Here is a 19,551-nt window from a genome sequence, read left to right on the forward strand (position 1 = left end):
TAAGCAGAACAGAAGAGGCCTGCCTGGCATAGAAAAGAAGAGAAAGAAAAAAGAAGAAATCCACTTCTTATAGTAACACCAGATGCCCAAGGAAGAAGAATAAAAAGGGCCAAGAAAGTTATGAGAACTGTAAGCACAGCAAACTTAACCAATTCCATGTGTACAGTAGGTCACCATCTGGAGACCTGTACTAATCTGGTAACCTCACTATTCTGTCTTCTTGGATGCTGCACAGCAGCACTAGCAGAAGTTATTTTTGGAAATAAGGTGGGGGAGGAAAGATGGTTAGGAAAGCTACAAGATATCCAAGAAGGAAAACACATGAGAACATTAAGCAGAACACACTAGCAAGAAGTGTCTTTTTTTTTTTTTTTTGCCATGTTCAGCATTTATTAGTGCAAGATACCTATTAGTATAAGTTTATAAGCTTCAAGAGCAGATCTATCTTCTGGAAGTGGCAAAAAAGAACGTCAGGATCCTCCTTTCAGTGGGTACTTTAGTAAACAGGGGGGGCTGTACCAGTACTGCTAAAGCCTGCTGGGAAGAGCACATGTTGCTAAGTTCATCCACGTGACATATCAGTGCAGAAGTACTGAAAGTTTAGAATAAAAAGCAAGAAGTGTGTACATTTCATGACCTTCAAACATTTCCTCTGGTGCTCTCACACTCAACGAGCAGAGCAAGACAGTATCTGAATTCTCACTAACACCACTACTAGATCTTAAGCAAAACGCAAACAACTTATATGAATCCACTATTTTCAGAGAAGCTAGAAAACCTGTATACACTATAGCATACCTACTAAAATACCCAGAAGTTCTAATTCTGTAGGAGTGTACATGTCTTTCAGAAGTAATACAACATATGCATGCATTTACACTTACATCTGATTTTTAGCCGCTTGTCTTTGAGCTTTCCGTTCTTTCCTTTTTTGATCTGGTGGCTTAGCAAAAACAATTTCAATGTTTTCTCCCTCTAAATCTTTGCCATTCATTTCTTCCATTGCCTGAAGGAATTAACCAGACTTTAAATATACTTCTAAACATATCTGAAGTTATTAATTTTATTCTGTCTTTTAGAGCATGCATTTTAAAATTCGTTATCCAGAGGTAACATAACAATATAAAGCTAAAAAAAATTTTTAAATAATCAGACAGCATAGTATCATGGGTTCCAGAGTTATGCATTTCCTCTTAACTTGGCTCTCAAACCCAGGACTGCATATATCAGTTTAGAAATCTTCCACTCAAAACTGTAAATAGGCTTCAATCTTTGCAAGCTGTTTCAATTAACAAAGTGACGGAACTGTCCTCTGAAAGTACAGATTTTGCAATAAGGGAATAAATTTCTAATGTCAGCACACATGCAAACACTACTAAAGCTAGAGATCAGTGCATGTTTTTATTCCTTTACTTGTAACAAATGTAACTTTCTTTTTAAACCAGAAGCCAAAAATTAGAATTAAAGAGTCTCATTCTGACCACAAAAAAACCCCACACAAAACAAACCACCATCAAAAAAAAAAAAAAATAAAAACCACCACAAAACTGCCAACATACACACGTACAATTCCCATGAGTCACAGCAATTGCTACAAGTTAAATTCAAGCAGGGGAATCCTAAAGATTCTACCACTTTTAGGGACTCTACATAGCTAAGATTTGATGGGATACATATCCTATGAAAAGACTCTTTCCATCATCTTCCTAAGCATCTGCTTTAAGGCATCTGGATGAGTAAGAAAAACTGAATCCCTTGTATCCCGCATCCTCCCACAGAACATAAAAAATAGATACACTATAGGCAGGAGAGGAATTACATTTTCCCTTCCTAACAACAATGACAGGAGAAAAAACACCAAGAACAGGCTAGCAAAATCCCGGAATGACAATTACTCAATTGTCCAGCACCTCTCATGAAAAAGAAAAGGTGCTTATTGCACACCATAAAAAGGTAGTCATTCTGTTCCTGGAAAATAAAAAGATCACCCAAGTTTCTATCATCTGCCCTAGAGAAACTGCTTTAGATTCTACCAACAATTTGGTGAGAAGAGTCATTCAACTTCTGGCACTTCAGTTTCAAATGATAACACATATGATTATCTTAGATACTCATCAGCAGAATTACTTAGGATAGGTGCATCTAAGATCCGCTTTTCAAGCTAGCAACTGCGTCTTCCTAGGAGGCACCCAGAGAGGACAAAGTTACCAGTGACAATGTGTTACCATTTCTCCAGACAGAGCTTTTTCTGAAGTTGAGACATATACAGCTTCTAAATGTTATATTTAGTCACTACTTACACACACACACAGTGAAGAGTCCTCTTTACTTACTTTTACAGCACCATCCCGTTCATCAAAATGAATGAAAGCATAGTCTTTTAGCTTCTTCACTCGCTCTAGCTTTCCAAACTGACTGAAGGCCTTTTCTAGTATCTCCTCTGTTACAGTATTGGCAAGATTGCGTACAAACAAAACTTTTACCTAAGAAGAAAAAAAAAAGGGGGGGGGGGGAAGGAAAAAAAAAGACTTAAGTATGATCCAATTCCAAAACACAAAACGATGTTTTGCAAGTCATTATTACTGGCAGTACTGAAAACATCATTACATTTTATGTACAGCATTTTATACACATATACATGAATATGTATATTTACAGGTTCATACAGCATAAGTTAGCTCCAAAATTCCCTAATAGAAATATATAATCATGTTTGAAGACAGATTTAATAAGTATTAGCATCCTGAAAGTCAATCCAATTTGTGTTAATGTTTAAAAGAATCCTAGCAGCAGTAATTTTCAACTCAGAACACTTTCAAACTTGAAAGAAGGCAACCAGGATGGGTTACACACAAAATAATTAACTTATCATAACATGTCATTGTTTAGACAGGTTTCTGCTCAGGTACTTGCAGAACAGTCATCACTATAATATCTAGGTCAGAGGTGACAGGCCTGCAGCTCTCAAGCTGCTTAACTTGTGGCTCCCATGCTATAGCTACACCAAATACCTAGCATCAGGACTGTGCTTGCCTGAGGAGCACTCAGTGACCTGAATCCACAGCTAGAAGAGAGAACACAGACAGAAGGGGACACTAAGGCTGACACTGCTAAGTCACCCTTGGACTTTCTCACAAGTCAAACTGTGTCCTTCCCTCGAGGAACAGCCACCTGCAAATAACTCTGAAAGTCTATTCCCTCCCCCAGCTCTCTAAAGCACGCAATATGGCTCTTAAGCTACACAAAGACTGCTATGCAGCTTGTAAGATCAGAGAGGCTGGTTATCTTTCAACTATTGAGATAATGCCCTATTAACTGCCTGATAGTGACTAAATCATCAATATAAAGTTTCATCAACCACCGTTTACAATAAAAGAAAATACAGAGCAGTCTGACAAAGGCTTAAACTAGACTCTTTCCTCTTGTCCTTGCGTCCACACTGAGGCTGCGCTAAATGACAGTACATTAGCATGTTTGCATGATGTCATCCATGAGTTCTCACAATTTACAAGCCTCTTTGACTTTGTTGGGGAGAGTCCCTTCCATACACTGCCACCATGCCCTGACAGTCTAGTCACCTCCTACTGCCAAAGAACACTCACAGTCTTACCTTCCTACAATGCAGCTGCACATCAGCTGCAAAGGCCTCCAACTTCTTTTCACATCCCCTCCGCTACTAGTGGTTTCAAACTAGCTGATGACAAAAAGTGAACATTGTACAGGGCAGCACTGATTTCCCGCTCCTAACCCTGAAGGTCAACACAAATAACACAGGGTGTGAAGGAACCAAACAAAGCATGCTTCGATTTTTGAAGCAGAGCTATAATCTCCACTCCCGCCACATAGAGGAACTCAATAAACCCAGACACCCTTTTTAGAAGAATTACTATGTAATTAAGTTAAAAACAAACAGGACAGACTTCCATAAATCTTTGTCTCACTCGCTAGCCAAACTAGGATGGGATGCAGAGTTTGGAAGAAGGGATACCACAGATCATAAATCTGACCCAGTGTATCAACTCTTGTCTTTGGCAATAGTTACTCTTGCTGATTCTCAGGAGACAAGTCATAGCCAGCTCCACAAGGAAGGCTGCTTCCTGTCCTGTGTTAAGCTTCTCCTACATGCCTTGATGGCAAGAGCAACCTTTATTTCTTGTAACCCATATGTAATAATAATTTTTAGTAAACTGTCCTAATTGCTACCTTAACCTTATTTCATGAAAATGAATTACAGGAAGTTTTATGATGTAATCAATGGTTTTAAAAACCGGTAACTTTCAAACAAATGTTCCTTATTCTTGTACTGTAGGAAAGGATGAAAACTAGAATCTTATGAGGAACCCTAAGTAGCCTTCACTAATAAATCCACCATGACTGACATAGTGTCAGACATAATTAAAAACCTCAAAAATCATTGTTTTTTGTTAAAGATACACTAACACAACATTTTTTAAAGAAGTAAAAAGCAACCATTTCAAATGTTTTCCAGTATAGACAAATCCATTAATCTCTAACAGCTGAATTTTTTTAACATCTTTGGTCATGTTACAGGTTAAAAGCGTATCTGAACCAAAGATGTTGAAGCTAGGAGGCAGGTTAAAGTATAGGTTGAGAGAAGATGAACCCATTTTTACTTCATTTAAGCTAAGGGGGGGGGAGGTCCTCTTCATTAAGGCTAATAGATTATAACACCAAGGATCCATAAATAAACACCTGACAAGCAATATACCCAGCAGCAGTATTTTGTCATAAAGGCAGAACCCGCTTTTAAAACTGCTTAAGAGTGGACTTCTAGGATCTGCTCCTTTTCCTCCTCTTACCTACAGCACAAATACTTCAGACTTCATTACCACATTCTCCAAGGGTTCCTAGCCTGTCTCCTGTCCTGTAATCTACCAGGCAGCCACAAGCACAAGACTTTGTTCAGCTGCTTAACCTGCCACTCCAGAACATCCTCTGTAGCCTCAGCCATGCTACAGGAATCAAGTAAAACATTAAGAAATTTAACCGCACTACAGGTATAACAGGCATCAAAATAACACTTAGTAGAAATTGATCTATCAACACAGCTACTAGAAGTTGGAAAAAAACCTTCACTTTGGACCAGAAATCAATTACTTAACCAATTATAGTCTGATCTGTCAGTACAAGCACTAACTTCCTGTAGCACGTATGTCTAGCTTCAGAATCTAGCTTTCTACCTCATCACGCTCAAGGTACTTCATATTTAAGGTAACAGCCCATTTAAATTTTAACTATGCATCCATACAGTGCTCTCCATAACATTTAAGCAAAAGTCTGGAGGAGAAAGGAAAAAAGGCTCAAGTAAACATTTCAGAAATTTAAATTAGTAGGTGACCATCTATTGATGAAATGACATGCTGCTTCTGCAACGTAGTTAGAACAACACTATTCACCTTTTGGCTACAAAGGTGAATTTCTTTTCCCCCCAGTTTGCTCCTATGGACTTGCTTTTCTAGCCATCTTGAAAAGAAAAACAACGATTATTCTGATAAAAGCAACCTACTCCTCCTACTCACAGTATTTCCTCCAGAGCCTCCTACCACAGGAATGTGTAAGACAACAAGGGTCAAAAGCTCTCCCTTTCCTCCAGATTGACAGTACTCAGAAGCAATGACACCCAACCTGCAGCTCACATCATCTGGGAGATTACTGACTGCAGCAGCAGCTCAGCTGCTCTTTCTCTTAGGAGAAAGACAACAATAAGCAACAGAAAGTAAACCTAACACTTCCAGAAGTGCCAGATGTGGGCAGAGTTTCTCCAAATGTACAGTAAGTGGGCAAGAAAGACTTGCAACAGACTTTCCTTGTTGCAAGAATAAACTAAGGGATGCAGCCAGTGAGAAAGGTCAGACACCAATGCTTGTCTCAGCTTCTGCCTTCAGACACAAGCTAGATGTTGTCTACTTTTTCAGTATTCTCATTCACATAGTCTCACTTTTCCATATGTCTTCAACCCAAGCTGCACACCCTATCTTTGGCATATGGCACTAGAAGTACACAAGTTGATTTTCTTCACATTTTCTGTATTTATGTTTCTTCCCTTTTCACATCTCACTTCAAATACAAAACAATACAAGGCATTAACACATTCAAAAAACTGTATCTTAAATGGGGCAAACCACTATCAAGCTTTAATTTCTTCAGCCTTTCACTCGCCATGTCTGTAAACTTACTTTGGAAAGATACCTGATTATGTCTCCTATCACTTCCTGCTCATCTATTGTCATGTCAGCAGAAGCTCCTGCTCATTTATTTTAAATCTGCTGGATTAGGTCTCTTCTCTTTTGAGCCAAGAAGCTGAACAGACAGATAGCTCGCCATATTTAGGAAGTGCCACCTTCGACAAATTTTACCTGCAAGACTCTTCCCCGCTGCTGACAGTCTATGATGCCAGGCAAGAAAAATAAAGTCTGCAGACAGGCCAGTCCAAAAGCTTCTGTAATACCTGTATTACAAAAGCAGTTTTTTCCCTAAAATGAGCCCCCACCCCAACCCTTTTCCCTTATGGCTCACCAAAGAGGAGATCCCAGCCAAGCTATCTTACTAGGTCCATCAAAGTAGGACTCCAGCAAGTGACGTGTCTCAGATGAGAGTAAAAGCACAGACAAAAAGCAAGCAAAGAGAAAGAGATAAGGATATGGGCTAGCTAGGAGTTTCCATTAAACAACTCAGCTACACAACATAACTGAAAAAAGACAGGGTGGGCATTATCTGATGGAAAAAATATTCATGTGTTTCTGGCAAAATATCGCACACATGTATAAAACAACTGCTACAGCATACTACAAAATGTTAACAGTCCAGACTTCAGTTTCACCAAAATATTCAAAATCCAAAATATTACTAGTCTTTGTATTTTAAGGAATTAACCCCCCCCCCAAATTAAAAATAAAGATACAGTTCCAACTACAAAGTAATTGCCTAACTTCTCAGAAGTAACTGCTAAAGCCAACTTTGAAAATACGTTTGTGCATCTTACTGACATGTTCCAATTCTGAAGTGATAAACAAAGTTGCAGGGTTAAAAAGAATTAAGGCTTGTTCTGTGATTGTATCTAGATTTCTTTCCCTCCAAATATTAAGCTAAAAAACCATTTTAACTTTTGGAGTCACCACCACCACTTCCAGATGAGAAATTAAGTACCTCACCCTATGTGCCATTTTGGCAAGAATTATGTTCAACATTCAGCCTTGGGAGCACAAAATAACATCAGTCAATAGAGTTTTTAAATTCACATCAATTCCAGAGTGTATTCATGTTTTTGTCATTTCACCCACAACATCTCTGTCAAGAAGGCTGAAATATGCTATTTAAACTTAGGCTGTCAGGAAGTACTTACTTTGGAACAAGGCACTTTAAATGTATTATGGTTCCCTTATAGCCTTATTACCTTTGCCATGACTTCAGGATCTGGGTCTTCTATAGGGTCAGCCCATTCAACCGTAACAACATTTCCCCAGACTTTCACTTTGCCGCTCATTAACCTACGTCTGGCCTGAGCAGCAGTTTTATGATCTTCATATTCAAGGAAACAGAAACCCCGGTTCTTTTTCTTGTCATCAGGCTGATGATACAATATGACATCTGTAAGACCCTCTGAAATTAAGCAAAATATTTATCTGTTATGGCTTCAATCCATGAATTTGTATTATAAAGCAGGGATTATCCTTCTGGTAAGTATGCATCTAACAAGTGGTTCCAAAAAAGCATGAACACACTAGACTTTTGAGACCACGTACATAATAAAATTTCCCTACCTTCAAGAGCAACATGTTCAAAGAGAGACATTAGACTACCCCAACTCAGGTTCCATTTTTATTAAGTGAAGAAAGCTTAATAGCTATGGAAGAGTACCTTTCCTCTAAGTGAATGGAGAAGAGCATTTTGGGCAGCCAAAAGTTGTGCTTTGTCAGTTCTCCTCTCAAACCCTTAAGTCACGCCACTTATCAGCATGTGTTTTTTCCATGGACGTCTAAACAACAAGAGACCAAACTTGCATGATTTTAAGACATCTAAAAAGTTTCAGGGTTTCTCCAAGGAACCTGAAGTACATCATTCGGTAACACAGGAAGCCATCAAATGTTACCTTGCCAGTTTATATGCTGTTATCAAAAAGAGATCCTTATCAAATCACTAAGAATTCTGAAGCACAGAACTAGTTACGTTCTCCAACCTGCTTCAGTTTTGCCTTGAAAAGTTTTAAAACATCCACTAGTATTGAAATAATTAAACCATCTATTTCTTTGAACAGCTTTTTCAAACATTACACACTTATTCTCCAGGTAAAACTTGGAACCACACATCTAGTCTAATCATAAATATTTCAGCCCTCAGCACAACAACAGTTTAAAAAAACAAACCACCTAAAAGTCGGGACAAGTGATGAGTGGTCTTCATTTGGATTAATCATCATTCAACCATACGCCAAGAGTTCATCACTCATCATGTCTGACATCTCTCCAGCTCTACAAAACATAGTTATTGACTTACCTGTTACTTTGCTAAATTCTTCAACAATTTGCTCCTTGGTTTTACTCTTAGGAATAGAACCAACAAAAAGCCTATTATTGGCAACAGAGATGCATACACCAATGTGTTTTCCAGAACGAATTTCATGGTTGTTGTACTGTAAGAAAAATAATTGAAAAATGATCAGTTACAGATAATTTTCACTCCCCTCCAACAGCAACATACCAATATTTTACTTTTGCAAACATAGTGTTTAGTAATATATTAAATTCTTTGGAGCTTAACACTCTCTTATGATGCATATTCAACTGTTCTGAAGTATACCCGTGTTCTCTAAGATATCTCCACAATTGCAGACAACAATTATTCCTCCCTTCTTGTTCAAGCCTCTTTCTTAATATATATTTGTTTAGAGACTTTTTAATGTAGAACCATGAAAGGTAAATCTTAAGTCCAAGTCATCAAGGTCAAGGCTTCTCCCTTCACAACAGTGCAGAAAAAAGAGGCAAGTTCCTCTATAGATTGTACCTATGAATTCTTGAATTGTGTATAATATGAGACAGGAGTTAAAATTCAAGTCAGATTCCCTTCCAAAGTTCCATAGTTAACAAAAAAAGGAGAGCCATGATGAGGTCTTCTCCACAAAATATGGAAGACCAATGGGCAAATACTTTCCAAAGCACATAGATTACACATGTAAACATAGTAAACAGCAAGAACAACCTTCTACTGACTTGAAATTCTAAGACTTCTGTTCAAATGCTTCTCCCATAACAGATTGTTTAGAAGACACCCTGAACAAGTCAGCAGTTTAAGGAAAAAAAAAAAACAGTATTACTGTAGACATCTGTTGATAAAAAATGCCTTTCATTGAGATGCAGACACAGACATGCATCATCCAAATAAGCAGCAGGGAGGTCAACTGGTGGTACATCAACCCCTTTCCAACTGGAAACCCTGCAACAGACAGTTCTTTAGCTAGGAAAATGTATTTTGTGGTCAACATCTTATTGACAAGTATCAGGACAGCTTTTTAAAATTTAACCTAGCTATTTATTCTATGAGTTATTTTGTGTTGGGTGGTAAACCTTCCTGCATAGGCAAGTTCTCCCACACCCCTTCTTGCTTTGTACACTAGAATCAGGGTGAAGATGTTTATTTATTTATATTTATCTCGTGGAAACAAAAACTACATCACCGAAAATTTTCAAAGCTAGACAACTGCACCAAAAGTGATCTTAAAGGAGAACTGTACATGTGAAAAGGATCTGGAGTGGCATCTTCCCAACTATGTCTCAAAACATAGTAGGCTACAGTAAAATACTTCTATCTCCATTATCTGTTGCCCATGTGGCAGAGGAATAGTTGATTTTAAAGTAGGAAACAGCTGCATAGGAAGACTGTATATATATTATTATGATCACTAATAAACAGACTTATACGCATTAATGAAGAGACAGATTACAGTAGCTTAAAAATACTTTAAAGAAACACCTTTAAAAAAAGCTGACAGTTTATTAGTCTGGAAACAAGACACAAACTGATTCTTTATTAACTGAAGTGTACATTAGGAAACATTTCTTTACATTAGGAAGCATTTTTTTACTGAGAGGGTGGTCAAACACTGGAACAGGCTTCCTGGAGAGGTGGTCAATGCCCCATGTTGTCAGTGTTTAAAAAAGGCATTTGGACAACGCCCTTAATAATAATGCTTTAACTTTTGGTCAGCCCTGAAGCAGTCAGGCAGTTGGACTAGACAACCATTCCAACTGAAATAGTGTATTCTATATGGATAACAGAAGATATTATTGGACTGTTCCTATTAAAGTCCAAGACCAAAGTCTGGCTACGCACTTAATTCAAAAAAAGCCTCTCATACAACTCATGGCAACAAAATAGTTACTTAAAATTAAAATATTCTACTATATTGCAATTCAACATTGACAGTAGTTTCTAGTAGTTTTTTCATAGTACAATACATTAACTTTTCATTGTATGTTTCTCTTAACACAAATAAAACAGTCTTGAATTAGGTGTTCTTGAATATAAAGTTGGTGGTTTTTAGGTAAATAGTTTGCATACCATCTGTAAACTTAGATGAGACATGAACAGGCCCAAATCATGATCTGGGTAAACTGCCAAAACAGTCAGGCTACCAAATTAGCTATGTCAGCACACTGCTTCCCCCTCCTGTCACCACTGAATCAATGCCTGAAGTTCATAAGAGATATCACTACCCTCTACACACTCTAGGAGATAGATTTTTTTTTTTTTTTGTGCTAAGTTCTCTAAGAACCTACTCACAAACAGGTCAAAGTATGCATAAGGTCTGTCTTGCCATTTTATCCACTTAAAACTTTCATCAGCAATTTTAGTTTATTTCCAGCAGCAAATGGCAAATTGTACTGCTATGCATAGCTGGCAAACTGCTTAAAGGACATAATTGAATAACTCACCTGTACCTGGACTTTGATCAAGCTTACACTTGCTCTAGTCAAAAATACACCATATGCTACTCTAGTTTTCAGTATGTTTTCCTACAAGCTTTACCTCACAAGTATTTATCCTGTACATGTCTACAGTAACCTTAATCACTGAGAAATCTTCTGAAAAACCGAAATTTTCATATGAAATGGGAGGGAGAACTGAACGTGTGTGCAAAAGAACACAACTGGAGTTATAATCCTTAACTCAACCAGTATAAAACAGATGGTAAACACAAACATGTTAACAGGGAAAAAAATGCCCAGGGTTAAAAAAAAAAATCAGACTTCTGATAGTCAGCACTTGTGTGAACATTTGAGATGCCATTTCTACTTAAGCAGCGAGGGTTAACCACACTGGATTACGTACTGGACATAAAATTAGTTACTGTTCATATCTGTAAGTCTTCTCAGTATCAGGCCATAGCATCACTCCATTTTTGTCTCAAGCACAGCCCCAAAGGTATTTCAAACACAATTTTGGGAATTCTCCCCTTTTTTAACTGACTTAAAAACGTATATGCATAAACAAAATCAAGGCTTCAACCTTCTAAGTTGCAAGATTTCTTCTGGTTAATGAATAGGGTAAGTCAACACTAAGTTTATTCAAAAATTTTATTCAGCTTTACATTAAGTTGTTAAAAAGACTGTGGATGATACAACAGCCAGGCAAATATGAATTGTATGCAAAATATGTTACACCAACTGCAACAGCCTGAAGACAGGTCAGTTTATTCTCTGCTGCAGTTTGGGTATTGACAAAACCTCATCACTGTCTCTTATTACTCAGAAACCTACAGGCAATGCAGAGATTTTTATTCTTATTTTCACTATACTTCACAGAGTCCTGAATGGGGAAAAAAAAAAAAGCCTCTGGGATGAAGATGGGAAATAACAAAAGAACCCCTATCCCAGGGAGTCCAGAAAGCTGGGAAATAAGTTGTATACACATCAGAAGATTACAGGTAGTATCAAAAAGACCACCACCTGTTAAAATAGTAGGATATTAAAATGGCTAGGACCAAGGGTTCAGCATTTCTAAGAGGTCTGTCAGCAGCCTCTCCCATACATGTATAACTAATACAAGTGATAGACCCATGACTTTCAACTGAGCTCTACAGCAATATTTTGCTAGTACTCCTGCAAATCACTCCTAGACAACCTGGGAAACTTGTAATACACCAAACTAGCCAGCCAACTATGGCTGGAATCATTCAAAAGCTGACAAATGCCACAGGATCCAATTTAAAACTAACCCTGCCCTCAAAGAAGTTAGCACGAAGGCTGAAAAACTGCCCCATCAATCACACCACTTTTCAACTATTACACTCAGTGGCTATTTAAGTGAAAAACAGAACACAACGCCTTTTTTTTTTCTGCACATCAAAGATCAGATATAAAGGGACACCAAGTACCTCCTTCCCTTGTACCATTTAGTGGAAGACTGAGGCTAGGATCTGATGTTACTTTTATGGAAACACAACCTGAATGACTTTTCAGAGCATGCTGCCCTTAAGCAAAATCCAGCTAAGTGAAGAAAAATTCCTTTTTCCTCGTTTACTAGGTGCCTCTGAGAATGCACTTGATTTGATTCACTGTTTTGCTAAGCCATGTGCATAACTCTTAAGAGATCACACACAATATAAATGGCTAGGTTGACCATGAAAGTACAAAGAGGTATAAACAGTTATCCTCTGTATATTTGGATGGTGCACAGGAACACCAACCATTCTTATTTAAAAAGCTAAACAACATATACCAGATATTTTTGTACTTCCACTTTTGTAGACATTTCTATACTTTTTCAAAACACATTCCCATCTTCAGCTTGATTTGTCTCCACCGACTTACATTATTAACACGTCAATAGGGTACCTTAATAGTTTAAGATGTACCTTATTACAAAACAGATTTTTAACCCTACTATATTAATACAGTATCAGTACACCTCAGAATGAGTTAGCGCTCTTGAGGGTCATACCACACACTGCTCTTGGCCATATCAATGCAGCAGTAACTAGCTCAAAAAATTCAAATTCAACTTAACTAGAAAAACAAAGGGGCAGTGCGAGGATCAGGGCCATGTTTCTTTTCCCCCTCTTTTTTCAGTGATGGATACTTCATGCATAAAACCTGGAAAGCTTAAGAGTGGCCTATTCCTTATATCAAACTATTTCACACCTCTGTGCAAAACAGAGGCAATGTTTTTTAACCTGTCAGGATTACAACTTTCCCAGTCAGCTGCAGCAAACAGAACAGACCTTAACACTCAAGAGTGATTATTGCCCATCTAAAGTATCTTGCGAAATCCTGTCACTTTAGAAGCATTTTTCCAGGACGCGGCCCCCTGCTGGTGCACAAGCAAATGAGAAAATCACGGGCAATCCGACCCACGCTTCCCCTGTACCACTGCAACCTCAACATTGCTTCTCTCAAACTCAGCCAGACACAGACAGCTCAGAAGTCACTACTGCTAACACAACTTTTTTTAGTGCTAAAGGCTCATCTAACTGGACAAAACAGCAGTCCACTGGCTTTTTTTTTTCCCGTGTCCCTAACACAGCCAGGAAAAATTTAGACACAATGTGGAAATATTTAAAAAGATCTAGTGGAGATTTATGAAATGATCTATCAATGACAGTTTCATCTTAAACATTTAAGCATTAGGATCAAGACAACTGCTTATAAGCCAGAGAGCATTCCTAAAACAAAAAAAATGTGAGTAAAAAAAACTTACCAGCTTAACAGCTTCCTGAGCTGCCTCTTTAGTACAAAAAGTGACAAAAGCGTATCCTCTATTTAGACCAGTTAGTGGATCCATCATTAAGCGGAGATCCCATATAGGGCCAGCTTTCTCAAATAATGGAACAAGTTCATCTTCGAACAAGTCTCTTGGAATCTTGCCCACAAATATCTACAACAGACATACAGAGTGTTGTTTATAAAAAAATACTTCAAATGAGTAAGAATACATCTACATAAGCATCTCCTTCTCCTTACCTCTGTACCAACAGAAGGTTGCTGTCCTGAATATACAGACTCTGGAGGAGGTCCACCATACTTTCTCTGTCCAGTAGTCACATCAAGAGTGTAGCCGGTTCTCTCCAAGAGTGCCTTCAAGTAAGAAACTTAAAATTTTAAAGCCATATACAAATTGAGCTATTTTAGATGCACTTCATTCACAAACAGACATGCTTATAATTCCTCTTAAACTGTACTGCTTTGTAACTCGCACAGGTGAACAAGCCTACTGCTAGTACTACTACAAGAAAATTGCAAAACACTTATTGGAACTATCAGGTAAAGAAACACTGCTAGAAAATCAGAGATTCATATCGAGTTTTCCCCAATTCCTTCATTTTCATACAAAAAAAAAAGGCCAAGTAATAGAGCAGTGAGCTTCCCTTTAATTAAAAAGATCTTAGTCTGAGCCACTTCTTGTTTGGCATGTCCAATCCTGCAAACATTTATGCACAGGAGTTCCCTTCACTTAATGAGATTACTCATAAGTGTGAAGTTAAAGAACACATGTTTAAGTGCTTACACCCCTGGAACACTGTACTGACTGCTTCAGGTATCCCACCACTGAAGTGGTAGTACAACTTCCTTTCTCCTATACTCCCCCTTCCCCCTCAAATTCCTTGTGGGCACATACAGCATCCCAACATAACTGATCCTCCCTAGAATCACTGCATACAGTTACAGATATACTACCAATTTAAAATGTTAGATGAAATTCAGTATGCAAATATATGAGAAACTCCTCTGAAATTAGTCTCTTAATAATTTTATACAAAAACAAATCAACTCTACACACAAAGAAACAGCACATTAAACAAGCCTAATTATAATCAAGACTTAGTAATGTCACAACTGGAAAATTGCAAAGTTATTTTAAATGCTATAGCCATCAGCAGTAAAAGCTATGCTACTTCAAGTTAGTTAACTAAGTCCTCATATTGTTGTTGTTTTATGTGGTAGTGACAAAAACTGTATGAGTTTTTTTTAATTTATAATTAATGGCATCCCAGCCTCAAAGTCAGGAGAAGAGGTTTTCTAGTTTCGCAAGCTACATAGTTATTTGTGATATATAACGCATTCATTTTGCGGTTTACACATGAAAAGTTAAAGATGAAAGATTCTCTCGCTTTTTAAAGACACCAACTAAGCATGCTTAGATGGTTTTCCTTTCCTTAAGCTTTGGTAAAGTTGCTCATCACAGAATTTTAAAATAAACCATAGTATGCCTAACTCTTGAGACAGGAGTCTCTTGCTAGCAGAGACTTGGTCCAAGAAATAACATGTCCGTTACTAAGACAGTTTGGGTTACAGTTTATGAGAACAGTGATTATGTCATAAGAAGTGGGCTAAATCCTAAATCCATTACAATCTGGCTTTTCAGACACACGTGGTATCTCCTCCCTATTGTGGAGTTGCTTTAAACCTGAGCTGAAGAGAAAGGAAAAAACAAACAAACAAACAACAAGCACCACCAGCTGAAGTTATGCATTCTGAATTCAAAAGATCTATGCTGACAAGTGTCCAAAAACTTCTGACTGTGAAATAGAACTGTCTCAACTAGACATAACACAAACTGTCAAATCTTCTTCACTTTTATATACATTCAGTTCCAGTAATTAACAGTATATTAAGTTTCCTCTTGAAGAAGATGAAGTGTAAGATAAAAATGCAAGTGACAGCTTTCAAATAATGACAAATAATCTAAAACAGCCTTTTTAAGAAAAGCACAGTTCCAAAAGAATCAAGGTATCTGTCACAACAGCTTTGAAAAACCACAGATAGACCGCATAACTTTTATCTTTTAGGCACATACCTTAATTTTTGCCTCATCTGGTCCTTTGCTAGAATCTGCCACCTTGGTCCCCTGTTTTTCCCTCTGCCTGTATGTCTTCATGACTCCACATAAAAAGGCACTTTTGTTCTGCAAAAGATACATTAATCTTCAGTTCTGAAAACATGACAAGCCAAAATCTAATTTTACCTTGAGCTAATACAGTGCCCGTTTTACACATCACATATGGATCACTGAAGAGACTTAAGCAAACCTCTTGCCAGTCAAATAGCAGTTTATACCTCAACAATTATATTCTCAATTGCTTAACATTACCTGAACATGTGAGAGATCGCTGTCTTTAAACTGCTGAAGCACTGCCAATGCACCTTCTTCATTGAATTCCTTTAAAGCTTCAATAGCTCTTTCATCTAGATCACTATGTGCAACTAGCCCTAGAAAAAAGAAAAAAAATTACTAATTATATTTGGGCAGCAATCTTTGTTTAACCACATTTAACACATCTAACACATTTCAGTGACCCCTAAATCAATCACTGATTAATGTAAGTTACTATACCTAAGAAAACACTTAGTCCTCTTAAAGGTAAATATTTAAGTGTATTTAATCCTTTTTTCATCAAAAAGGGTCAAAAAAAAAGTTAAGATTTAGAGTAACAGTTACTGCATTTATGTATTCATTTGACTTCTGTGAAACCCAGATGTTACACGGGCCAAGTTTATTTTCAATATCCTGAAGCTGAATTCAGAAGGATCTATCAAAACCTGACTTAGCTTGCCTAGCAATGGTACCTTGGGTACATTTCGAGAAGACTATAAAGCCAAATAAACTGCAGCACTAAAAGTGACCACCACAATCCAAAAATCAAGCTTAAAAAGTGCTAGCTATTACCATGGCTGAGAGAAACAATACAATAACCTTTGCATCCATGAGCCCAAATACTATGTCACAAAGCATCATTTACATGAGAAGATGAATACCAAGGCTTCAGTTACTTACAGTTACCTACAACTACTATAAAAAATACACAAAGACCACATCACCTACTCCTCCTAAAAATCATCTGTTGCCTACTCCAGCTGTTGCTATGGTCACCTGCACACTTTTCCTCCTTCCCACCCCAAGTGACCTGGCCCAAGACTTTTCTCTGAAAAATACTATGACAAATTAAAGCACTAAACGGAAAACATCCACAGATTTTGGTAAGACTGCAGTTCCCATACTTTTGGAAACCACAAAAAGTTGCTATTTTAGCCCAAAGACAGCAGAATCCAATAAAATATTGTAAGTGTGGTTTTGCAAGTTTTACATCTTACCTGCAACGTAAATTTCATCTAGTTTTTCAGCAACTTTCTGTGGTAAACCAGCATCAAGCAATGTCTGGAAATGCTCAGAATGGGTAACTGCAGCAGAAGTATCCATGGGCTCTTCAGTACCATTCCCATTAACATGTTCAGTAGCCATGTTTCCAGATATCTGTTCAAATGCAATAAGCATCATAATTAAGCTAAAATTATCTCCAAGCAGAACAATTCAAGTGACAATACATGCAACAGACTGCCCTATTCTTGCAAGAAAAAAAAAAAATCGTAGACCACTTCCCTGGTACTTTTTAATTTTGGAAGACGCACAAAATTCCTCAAAAGAAGAACTAACACAAAGGAAAGCCCTAACACCACTGTCTAGCGGGGGTGGGGTAGCTTTCACTGCAGGTTTTACACAACCCTGCCAGACACTCTGACTCACCTCCCTCTCTCTGTCTCTCTAACACGCTCCCTAAGAGGCTCTGAACAAGTTAGAAATGGAGCAAGAAACCAATGGCGGAGGTGGGAGGAAGAGCAAACCTGCCACATGCAGCCGCCGCTACCACTGCGATACCGTCACTGACACCCGCGGCTGCCTCCACCGCCCGTCGCAAACTCGCTGCCCCCCGGAGCGAGCCGCCTCTCCAGGCCCCGGGCGCGGCCGGGATCCCTTCCCGCCTCCACTCCGGTGTCGGCCGGGCAAGCGAGAGGAACAAAGCGCTCTTCCCAGTCCGCACCCACCCACAGTGGCGGCGGCAGCGGCAGCCGCCATGAGCCCGATGGAAACACGTGCTCTGCGCGTTCAGATGTCCTACAACTTCCTCCAGTGACCGACTTCCCCCCCTCTCCGCCACACTCCCGCAGGAGGAGCGGCTCCCCCCCACCCCAAGCCCCAGCCATTCCCCACCTCTCACCCTATTCCCCCTGGAGAGCGGTTGCAACACCCCGGGCCCGATTTCACCACTCGGCCGGGAGCTCGCGGCGCCTCCCGGCCCCACCGCCAGCCCCCAGCCACACTTCTCCCCGAAACAATGCAGGGGCCCGCCGCCAGCCTCGCCTCCCGGCCGGGAAACGCCGCTGCCCGCCGCCCACCGCCTCACGACGTGACCGGGGACACGCGAGACCCGAGCGGCCCCCCTCCCCACACACACGCCGGGCATCGAGGTCGCGGCTCGCCCCGCTGCGGAGCGGCTCCCCCCGGCCCGGCCCGGCCCAGCCCCTCACGGGCAATGAATGGAGCGGCGGAGCCGGCAGGACAATGAGGCGAGAGCCAGGCGCTCCACGCGGGGACGGCCCGGGCCCCCACGGCCGCCGCCGCCTCCCCAGCGCCGGCCAGCTGCCGGGCCTAGTGCGCGGGCACCGGCCCAGCACGGCCGCCCCCCGCCCGACAGCAGCGGCCACGAAAGCAGCCAGCTCCTCCACCCATCACGCAGCGCCTGGCAGCCGGGCCCCGGCCCGACAGCGCTGCAGGGCCCCAGCGTGCGCCTCCCGCCCCACCCGCCGGCTCCCCTCCGCCGCCTCAACCCCCTCTGCCGCCCGGCCCGGCCCTGCCCCGGCGCGCTCCCACCCCGCTCCGCGGGCGGCTGCCGCCGCTCCGAGCCGCGGCGAGCCCGAGCCCACCGGCCCGCCCGCCGGCGCCCAGCCCCTGACCTGTCGCTGCGGGGGTGAAACGCCGTGCGAAGGGGCTCCGGGCGCGGCTAGCGGCTCGGCGTGCTGAGGAGCTGCCCCCCTTCTCCGCTCCCTCGGTGTGTCCGGACAGTGTGCTGGAGCTGGCGTAAAATGGCGGCCGCTCGAGCGCTCACGCCGCTGCTGGCACCAACCCCAGCCCCTTCCACTCGGCTCCGAGGGGCGGGGGGGGAGAGGAGGAGGCGCCGCGCGCGCTGGCGCAGCCCCAAACCCGGGGTCTCCCAGGCAGCTCCGCAAGGGTTATCGCCTCGCCCCGCCCGCCGGGCTGCCCGCGCGCGCGCGCCCGCACGCCCCGCCCTCGCGCGCGCGGTTTCCTGCCCTCCCCTCCGTCCCCCACGCGCTCGGCGTTCCATGCGGAGCGGCGCGCGCCGCCCTCCGCCTCCCGCCCGGCTGGAGCGTCAGCCGGCAGCGGCGCGCGGCCCTCGCGCACGCCGCGCGCTGCCGAGAGGGGAGGCGGCGGCAGCGGCGGGACGAGCCCCGCGGGGGGACGGCGCGGCGCGGTGCGGGGCGCGCCCGGCCTCCCCGGCGCCTTCCGCGCCGCCCTTGCACCTGTGCGGGCGCCACGCGAAAAACGGCGCTGGCGGAGCGGCCCGCCGGGCCGGCCGGGGATTGGGCGAGCGGCCGTTCCCACGGCGCGCAGGTGGCACAAAGGGGACCGGCGCGGCCGGAGGCGGCGAGTCCCGGCCCGCGGCGGGGGGACGGAGGAGACAAAGCCACGCAGACAAAGGGAGGGGAGAGCGGCGCTTTGTGTGGCTGCCGGCCAGCCGAGAGC

At 41.6% G+C, this 19,551-nt stretch overlaps 1 protein-coding gene across 5 annotated transcripts in view; it reads right to left on the reverse strand.

Moving 5' to 3' along the window:
* SYNCRIP (synaptotagmin binding cytoplasmic RNA interacting protein) overlaps positions 1-18,878 on the reverse strand; it is a 26,420-nt gene extending 7,542 nt beyond the window's left edge. For all 5 annotated transcript variants that reach the window (XM_072855412.1, XM_072855411.1, XM_072855410.1 and 2 more), the window contains exons 1-10: positions 18,744-18,878; positions 17,106-17,265; positions 16,105-16,223; positions 15,811-15,918; positions 13,977-14,090; positions 13,714-13,890; positions 8,515-8,650; positions 7,415-7,620; positions 2,334-2,483; positions 885-1,006 (exon numbers count right to left, since the gene is read on the reverse strand). In XM_072855412.1, coding sequence (XP_072711513.1) covers positions 885-1,006; positions 2,334-2,483; positions 7,415-7,620; positions 8,515-8,650; positions 13,714-13,890; positions 13,977-14,090; positions 15,811-15,918; positions 16,105-16,223; positions 17,106-17,253 — 1,280 coding nt within the window. In that variant the 5' untranslated portion in view covers positions 17,254-17,265; positions 18,744-18,878. The remainder of the gene's footprint in view (positions 1-884; positions 1,007-2,333; positions 2,484-7,414; positions 7,621-8,514; positions 8,651-13,713; positions 13,891-13,976; positions 14,091-15,810; positions 15,919-16,104; positions 16,224-17,105; positions 17,266-18,743) is intronic.
* Positions 18,879-19,551: the final 673 nt, after the last annotated feature.

Source organism: Ciconia boyciana, chromosome 3, assembly GCF_034638445.1.
Source record: "Ciconia boyciana chromosome 3, ASM3463844v1, whole genome shotgun sequence".
Lineage (NCBI taxonomy): Eukaryota > Metazoa > Chordata > Aves > Ciconiiformes > Ciconiidae > Ciconia > Ciconia boyciana.